The 9706-nt window shown below is 40.1% G+C and overlaps 1 protein-coding gene across 1 annotated transcript in view; it reads left to right on the forward strand.

The window, feature by feature from the left end:
• Positions 1–311: 311 nt before the first annotated feature.
• DCX (doublecortin) overlaps positions 312–9706 on the forward strand; it is a 152056-nt gene continuing 142661 nt past the window's right edge. Inside the window, exons 1-2 of the mRNA XM_006765152.2 lie at positions 312–384; positions 2092–2477. Coding sequence (XP_006765215.1) covers positions 2114–2477 — 364 coding nt within the window. The 5' untranslated portion in view covers positions 312–384; positions 2092–2113. The remainder of the gene's footprint in view (positions 385–2091; positions 2478–9706) is intronic.

Below are 9706 nucleotides of genomic sequence, written 5' to 3' on the forward strand. Positions count from 1 at the left end.
CCCCAGGCAGATTAAGTCAAGATTTTGGCCAAGTGAAATTACCAATTTGTTAAAAGAAAAGGCTAGCACAATGCTCATTAGAGCATTCTAAACTTGCCTGTGCAATCTTTTTGCTACCCTGCAATTTCGTGTTGGTTATAAATGAAACCTTTCTAGTTGTTAATGCAGGCTGAAAATTGAAAAAAAAACAACACATGCAATTAATCATAGGAGGTTGGGGGATTCACTAAGCCTGAGTATAGGGGAGATGCTGGGCAAGGCACTAGGACCTAGAAGGCATCTATCCACCCTGGCAGGAATTTCTTGCTTGGAGCTCAGACAACAAAGGCACAGAGAGATTGGTTTTCTTTCTCTCAGCATCTCCACCCAACCAGCAGAAAACCGGTAAGTGGGGCTTTCAAGTTATTTTCAGGAAGAATGTAACAGATGTCAAACGGGAAAAGCACAAGGCAAAGTTCTCTCTTTCTCTCTCTTTTTCTCCACCCCTCTGTCTCTCTCTCTGTCTCTTTTTGCCTCCTGCCTTATTCCTGGATTTGTTTCCTAAGCCTCTACCTGGAATTTTCCTTTGAAAAAGTGAGTTTGATATTCCTTTGTTTTCACTGTGATGTCGATTTAGAATAATACCACCCTGACACTAGAGCCAAGCATTGCTAGCATGCCTGCTAGCAATGGAAATGCCTGCTACTTGTCTTGAGGAGGTGGGGTCTCTACCACTGCAGGTTGTCTGACAGACAATGCTGAGCTCAGCACAGGTCATGGTGACACTGGAAGAAAAAGGGGACTGAGCCTAGAAAACCTACTAGGCAGCAGTCCTCCTTTATCTCATATCCTTCTGGTCCCTTGCAAATATCTCAATGTGGCAGTGTGTAGCAGCTGAGCTCTGCTTGCTTTGTGAGTCCTTTAATCCCCATCTGTGAGATGCATGTTAATAGTTTGTTTCCTAAGCTGTCACTACCTTTGCTAGCTTTTGAGACTTCTGTTGAATTTGGTTTCATGTTTTGATTTTTTTGTTGTTGTTGTTCAACAGAAAGGGAAAGCAAATCTGACAGATGACCATCTTGTAACACACCTGGGCAATAGACACGTTTGGGGTGAATTGCCTGCTGTGAAGGCAAAATGCCCCTTCAGTCAGGTTAGAACTACAGAACAATGAAAGGTGTGCTTGTTTCTAAAGACCTCATATGCTGTTCAGAGATTCATTTGGGAATCTTTTAAACAATTAAATTATTCTGTTAAGAGGTGGGGCTGCATTGGTGGGAAGGGGGATAAAGCATCTAAAAAGAATAGAAGAGGATTTTGTTACTAAATGGAACCAGAGGGAAGCAAAGCTAATAAATTGTTAAGTAACTGAATTTTCTAATCCTTTTTTTCCCCCAGCTTATTTCTTATGAATGTTGTATAGCTGTACCAGCTTGGTGGGGAAAGGGTTTGATGAATAGCACAAAGACACTGGCTGTTCCCTGGAGGCTGCCCCTTTAGAGGAGACTCTTACTCAAGGCTTATTCTGGGGGGAGAGTATGCACACATTAGAATAGGAAAGAGAGTTTGGAATAAAATTAAAACACTCCACTTCATAGTCATTTTACTGAGATGCAAAAATTGTTTCCTAAGCTAGAGATGCTAACGTTGGCTAGCTCCTTCTATTCTCTTCAAGGGGAATTTTGTTAGGCTATGGATTCATATTCAACTGTTAGTCATGTGAGCATGTGTGAGGAAACAGATGCCGGTTTTAATGTATTTAGCCCGAAGTTACAATTTGATAGGAGCCAGTGTCAGTAGGTCCCAGGATTTCAAGCTATTTCAAAATCCCTCCCACTTCTCTGTTTGGAACAGTGCCAAAAGTGCCTCTCTCTATCTCTCATCCCAACCCCCACAACCACCAGCACCCCCTTAGCCCCTCCTTCTTCTCTAGTAAGAATCAATATTCCTGCAGCTCAGGGGCAAGCAGCAGATGGGTCACTGGCTTTTTTCAACCAGCTCTTTTCACAAGCAGCAGATTGCAGATTTGGATCTGGCTAATATTTGATTTTTTTCTCCCCACACTGTTTTTTCTTTCCTCTTTTCACCCTGACCCTTTTCTCCAATACTCAGGTATTTGAGGTTCCACTAAAATATGGAACTTGATTTTGGACATTTTGACGAAAGAGATAAGGCATCCAGGAACATGCGAGGCTCACGGATGAATGGGCTGCCTAGCCCCACTCACAGCGCCCATTGTAGCTTCTACCGAACCAGAACCTTGCAGGCACTGAGCAATGAGAAGAAAGCCAAGAAGGTACGTTTCTACCGCAATGGGGACCGCTACTTCAAGGGGATTGTGTACGCTGTGTCCTCTGACCGTTTTCGCAGCTTTGATGCATTGCTGGCTGACCTGACTCGGTCTCTGTCTGACAACATCAACCTGCCTCAGGGAGTGCGTTACATTTACACCATTGATGGATCCAGGAAAATCGGAAGCATGGATGAACTTGAGGAAGGTAATTCAAGGAGTGGGTGGTGGCCTTTGGTGGGAGGTAGCATCATTGGTAATGGTTACATTTTTTGGATTTCATTGAAAGAAATTAGGAAATATATTTGTCAAACAGCACGTTGATGCTCAGGCTTCTGATTCTAAAGGTATCATCAGAGCCATTAGCGATTACGCTTCATGGCCTTCAGTCTCTGCTGGGGTTCAAGTGTAGATTGCGGTGATAATACATTGTGCTTATCCATGAGGGTTTACAAAGGAAAACCTGAACTGTGTGTCATTTACTCTAGATCATAATATTTAACTCTAAGTAGTACTATCAAGGCAGACAATGAAATCATTAAGGGTGTTAAGTGACGAAATAAGTTTGATTGGGTTAACAGAAAGAGAATATACTCAAATGTCCTTTGAACTGCTAAGAGACTATTTGTGAATTGCAACTCTGGAAATATGAATCTTAAAAGTAGGACTTCTTGAATATGTTCACAAAGGATTATGCTTTTAGGTAAGTGGTCATTGCTCAGCTGTTGCTTCTAAAAAGCCCATTTCAGGGTGTGTCCCTAAGGCTGAGGTCATTGAGAGAAATATAAAAGAAAGCTGTAGGTATTCCTGGTATTTTAATAAGGACTATTCTTACTAGAATAGGAACTGACTAACTGTACCTAGACCCTTTCAAATCCTCTCTACATTTTGGTTTTGCAATTGAATTTTATGACCAGATTGCTGAAAATCCTGACAACCTGTGTACACACCCAAAAACAGGGGCTGAGCTCTTACCAAAACTTGCTCATTCGTCAAGTATTTTTTGGTAGTCATTTAGCAAATAGATCTTGAGGTGCATTCTACTTTACTTTATCAAATAAATTATATTGAGGATGCCTTCTTACCCCCACTTTTAATTTTATATGACATATGTGATCAGTTTAACCTGAACACAATGCTTTCAAGGACAGCCTCAAGAAGTGGTGATAATGAAAATGCCCCTGTACAACCTCTCCCCCCTCTCCAGCCTTCACTCCTTACTCCCTCCTTTCCCTGAGCAAAGGTGTGTTTAGAGCAGGCAGATCCCTAGAGAAATCAATTATGAAACAGCCAACAAGGAAGCAGAAATAGCACATTCAATGACTTGGTGTGAGAGTGCTCCGCCTCCGCTTCACTGCTTCTAGGTTTCTTGTGTTCCCAGACAAAGGAGCATGAGGGCTTCCCTTGTATGAGATCACATTCTTGCAAGTAGCTGCTTTTTCCAAAGTAAGGTCAAGTAATTTAGGACCAGTTACTTATAAGATACAGTATCCATATGGCTACTAGATTTAGGTCTTAGGGTTCAATTCTAAGGTTTTTCTACATAACTAACTGACCTTGGAAAACAATGCTGAGGAGGCTTAGGTTATTTGATCATGTGCTAAATGGCCAGGTAGAGGTTAATCCTAGGCTTTTTCTGAGCATTGAAGGATTAGCCATCCTAGTGTATATCTTAAAATAAAGGAGAATCAGGGCAAACTGGAAGAAGGGCTTCAAGCTAGATTGAGGGAGCTGTCCAACAGAGTAATCAATAAAATGTTTGTCTTTTGTCACTGTAAAATACACATTTGAGTCAAATTGGAGGATTTTATTCTGTAATAATTTTCACAAAGCAACCCACGTCACCCAATATGTCCTCATTTTCACTAGCTGCGATCTTCTAAAGACCATAATTGACTCTACCACAGACTTCTGAGCCAAGTGACATTGCATTTAAAGCAAGAATTAGAATGGTCTTGTGTTTGATAAAAGAAAGTTGTCATGCACAGATCCACCCCCCCAATCTATTTTTAACATGTCTTGCTCAAGTATAAGATGTTGGTCTTTGATTCCCCACCCCAAAATGTGTGTGTGTGTGTGTGTGTGTGTGTGTGTGAGAGAGAGAGAGAGAGAGAGATAATCTCAGTTCTGTATAGGTAATACATGTAATTTTGAAGACTGGAGCTTCATTTTCTTTTGATCCTTTTAAGTCTTACTGGATTGGACTCCTCTCATTTACCACTCCTGGGTGCAGTGATAACACTCCCTGGTGAATTACTGGACTATTTAGAGTATGAATATGTCTCAATTGCATTTATTCATGTCATCTACAACTACAAGCTGCAGTGGCCCTCATTGCTGCCACCCCCCTCCCCTGAGTACTGCCCTTGCCTTAGACAAGGAAATTATGGGGTATCTCTGGGATAATGTTGGTAAATGTGACTGGTTTTTCCACTACCAGAGTGAGAAAAAAAGGGACATTGCCATAAGGAGGGTAAATAAAAGGGGCATTTTTTTCTCCCTTTTTGTCCTTTGTAACCCCCATGTAGGAATACAGGGCAGAAGTCTCTCATTTTGGTAACTTTTGGAAGAAGTTGAATGAAAGCTTTAAAAAATCATATACATGGCTTCCTATGAGATTTCAAATTGAAAATGTTTAGAAAGATCCCTGAGTGAAGAATCAGGGGCATTGGATTATAGCCTTAGAGGCAGAAAATAATAATGGCAACAGAAATATTTGGATTTAGATTTGTTTCAAATCCAATATCTGTTAACTGTTAGCTTGTGACTTTGGGGAAACCATATTGATGTCCTGAGCCTCAGTTACTCATCTGCAAAGTGGGAATAACTGCTTTGACAATTAAATAAGACAATGGCTATCAAGAGTTTAGTATTCTGCCTGGCACACAGTAGCACTGAATAAAGGGTAGTAATTGCTGTTTGAGTCATCCTACTTTATGGCTGGTTAGCTACATGACTATACGTTTGTCCTCATTATCACTATGACTAATGTTCTCTTTAAAAGAACTTATCTTAAAAAAAACAACTTTGCTAAGGTACAATTTCCATACCATAAATTTCACCCATTTATGTGTGCAATTCAATGATTTTTAGAAAATTTACCAAGTGGTGCAACCATCATCATAATCTAATTTTGATCACCCTGAAAAGAAACCATGTAAAAGGGGGAGGGAAACGGGAGATATCTGTAATATTATCAACAATAAAAATATATTTTTAAAAAGAAGCTGTGTAGCAATTAGCTGCCACTATTTCCCCTATTCTCTCCAGCCTGAGCAACAATGAATCTATTTTATGTCTTTAAAGATTTTTCCGGTTCTGGACATTTTATATAAATTGAATCATACACCATGTACTTTTTGATGACTGGCTTCTTTCACTTAGAAAACTGTTGACAAGGCTTACCCACACTATACCATCTTTCAACACTTCAATTTTTTATTGAGGAATATTCCATGTATATATGGAGCACATTTTATAGTATACTTACTATAATATACTTATTGTGATAAGTATACATGCAATTTTGATGGCTGTAGCTTCCTTTTCTTTTGATCCTTTTGAGTCTTGCTATATTGAACTCCTCTCATTTACCACTCCTGGGTGCAGTGGTAATACTCTTTGGTGAATTACAGGACTATGTATAGTGTGAATATCTTTTATAATAAAAGTGAAATATGCAAATTGACCGTAATGGTGGAACAACTGGTCACTATGATGCACAATGACCACCAGTGGGCAGATGCTCAACACAGGAGCTGTCCCTGGTGGTCAATGCGCTTCCACAGGGGGAGTACCACTCAGCCAGAAGCTGGCTCATGGCTGCTCAGCACAGCGGCGGTGGTGAGAGCCTCTCCCACTCTGTAGCAGCACTAAGGATGTCTGACTAATGGCTTAGGCCTGCTCCCCAGTCGCACATCCCCCGGGGGGTCCCAGACTATGAGAAGGTGCAGGCTGGGCTGAGGGACTCACTCCCCCCCAGTGCAAGAATTTTCGTGCACTGGGCCTCTAGTATAATATACTTATCTATAAAATGAAACTAGCAACACCTAACTTCTATATCTATTATAGTGGTTATGAGAATAAAAGCAGATAATGGGTATGGAAACACAATGACAAAGTAAAACTATAGCTATAAGGTACCATTACTGTTAATGATGTAAAAATAGTAATGATGATGATGATGCTAGTGAGGGGTTGGAATGGCTAGTGGTTCCCATACCTGGCTGTCTTTAAGAATCTTTTAGAGCAGTGGTTCTCAACCTTCTGACCCTTTAAATACAGTTCCTCATGTTGTGACCCAACCATAAAATTATTTTCGTTGCTACTTCATAACTGTAATGTTGCTACTGTTATGAATCATATTGTAAATATCTGATATGCAGGATGGTCTTAGGTGACCCCTGTGAAAGGGTTGTTCGACCGCCAAAGGGGTCGTGACCCACAGGTTGAGAACCGCTGTTTTAGAGCTTTAGAAAAATATAAATTCCTGGCCCACACCCTAGATCTATTGTGTTAGAAGCCCCAGCGCTAGGGCTCCAGAGTGTATGTGCTTCTTACAAATCTCCCCAGGTGATTCTTATGAGCACTTAGACTTGGGAAATACTGGATTAGGTTATCCTGATGATCCCCTACTGCTAACTACAGTGGTGGGAGTTCATAGGAATGCAGAACTCCTTGTTTTAGTTTTTTGCTTTGTAGATAAAAGGAATAATGGAGCATAGAATATACTATGTTTTTAAATTGCCACATTATTAAATATATAGCTAAAATTAAATAAAAAAGCAATCATTTAATAATCACTCTGGCCTTGTGGCACTCCTTTGTCTAATGTCTCTAGTCTACTGTCTGCTTCTACATACTGAAAGTAGCAAGGGGAAAATTTGGGACCAAAGTTAGGTTATTGATGTCAGCTTTCCCACATATCCTTGGTTACACTAAGGGTCTTAGCAAAGTCATGTAGAAAATGGCACTTATTAGCTGTATTCCCAACAAAGGAAGTCCATGAATGACATTTTCTTTTGTCTTGCTTAGTGTTCATTGTTGAATCTTTCTCCTTCCCTCTTATCTTGCCAAAATCTTTCCCCAATTTCTTGTATGTGAGTGTCCAGAACAATTTTAGGGGTATACATTTTGAGCATTATTATGCAGAACAGGGGACAAAATATTTATAATTGAGACAGTCTTTTTAGAAAATATGAGCTGTATGGTGACCTTAGCTATGATTCAGTTTCTTTGCCATAGTTCATTTATTCCAATGAGATGAGACCATCTCCTCACTAATTTATCCTCTGACTACTAAAGCAAGCACATTGCCAAAGAGGAGGATCTTAGGATAACTGGGAGAGATGCATCATTAGTAGGTATGATAATACCATGAAGTATCATTTAATATGTTTCTTCTTGAGTAATGAAACCCCAGAAAAAAGGAGAAAGCCCAGGTAGAAGTATTTCGCACTGAGAAAATGTTTAATAATTTTGAAAATGGAGCCATCCTGAAAGTGAAGGGAGGTAGACATTAGATCATCTTGAATCCACATCTTATTCCCTTCTTGCCTTTTCAGCTGTACTTCCATGACTTCATTTCCTTAATTCCTCATACTAAAACACTTTGTCAACTCCAGCAAATTGTCACCTTGTTTTCTCTCTAAAGCCAGCTTTCCTTTTGGTTCCCAATGGGCCAGAAATGGCCCTTGGAAGCTGTGGCAGAATGGGAACCCAGCTGTGTAAAGGTACAATACACCTCACCCAGCTCCAAGTGCCAGGCAACTGGATATACAGGAAATACTGAACTCTGGCAGCAGATGTTGCAGACATTTGCAAAATCAGAACAAGGAAGCTTGGGTCTAGAAAAATAGCACATTTGATGTCTTTCCAGTAGTAGAATTAGAGAGTCCTCAGTGGTGGGCACCTATTTCTTTAACATTTAATTACCATAACAGGTTTGTTATGGCAAAGCTTATTTGGGATGGAAAAAAGAGAAAGAAATTTCCTATAGACCTTTAGAAGGGACTCAGATGTCACTAGTATAGCTAGAATTTATCAAGTGCTTACTATGTACCAGGCTCTGAGCTCAGCACTTTACATACGTCATCTGACTTGTGCCTCTGAACAACCTTAGGAGATAAGGATTGTTATTATCATCACCAGTTTGCAGACAACTAATTGAAGCCAAGGGAGGTTAGGTAACTTGCCCAACAATACACAAGTAGGAAGTACTGGGGACCTCATTCTGATTGACATTAAAACAGCTGCTCTTTTTCCATTACTCCATATTGGGGCCAAAGGAGAGAGAGTGGAGAGACTGAAATGTACTTTTGGAAGGTGCTTAACGTAGATTTGGCTGAGAGCCGGACCCTTTGGAAAGTTCTTGTGTGCCATATGATACCATAGCTCTCTGCCATCATGTTCATTTGCATTTAGGGGTGCTTAATCATACTCATAGTTGAGGCTTAAGAGGTTTAAGAGATGGGAGCAAAAAAAAAGTACAGAGTCCTAATAGGGCTACACAGCTGACTGTCCAGAAGAGACTGTAGATGAGTGAAATCATAAATATATAGCTTCACACATTTCTACACCACCAGTTGTCTAACAGAGTTTTAAAGTGTATGACAAGTTATGGAAAACATCTGACATAATGACCATGGCCTCTTGGAATGTGCCAGTGAAACTGTTAAGGCAATAGGCTGTTTCTAAGATGTAGGGGATATTGGCTGTAAATATATGAGGGAATTGAAAAGCACCCCTTTCATCCTTTTAAATCACAAATTAAAGACCCTAGAGTCTAGTTGAACTGGGTTTGGTTAGGATTAGTCAACAAGAGAGCCAGAGAAATTAGGGTTTCTTTTGGCTGTGGTCTTTGACCACCCTATTGTGTGTGCGTGTGTGCAACAGGGTGCCTGTGCTTGCATACAAAGCAGGAGTGAACACTAGCAGCTTCTGGGATTTGGAGATGTGTTGGAGGCCATTGTGCATATGTTGGAAGCCACTTATTCTCCCCTTCCACACACCCTCATAAATGTCCTCAAAGGTGCCCTAGAGATTCTGACTCAATCTTCTCTCAGCATTAACTGAGTAATTTATTAATTAACGTGGCTGAAAGAATTTGGTGGTACAGCAAAGCAATCAATATTTGCAAAGGGAGTGAATTATCAGCCTGGTGTTTCTGAATGTCTCTGCATGCTTGTCCTGCTAAAACCAAAGAAAGAAGAGCCATCAGACTATAATTGTGTTTAATGCTTCCCTTGCACTGGCTAGAGTTGGTAGGTTTATTTATTTATTTATTTATTTATTTATTTATTTATTTACCTAATTACTTATTTATTTAGAGTTATTACTGACAGGTTAAGCCTGATCAAATGCCACTGATTTTCTGTGGCTTGACCTCTGGATGAACTTCTGTATACCTTGAGGCAAATGTATTTTACTCAACAAATT

The sequence above is a fragment of the Myotis davidii genome, unplaced genomic scaffold (assembly GCF_000327345.1).
Source record: "Myotis davidii unplaced genomic scaffold, ASM32734v1 scaffold941, whole genome shotgun sequence".
NCBI classification, from domain to species: Eukaryota; Metazoa; Chordata; class Mammalia; order Chiroptera; family Vespertilionidae; genus Myotis; species Myotis davidii.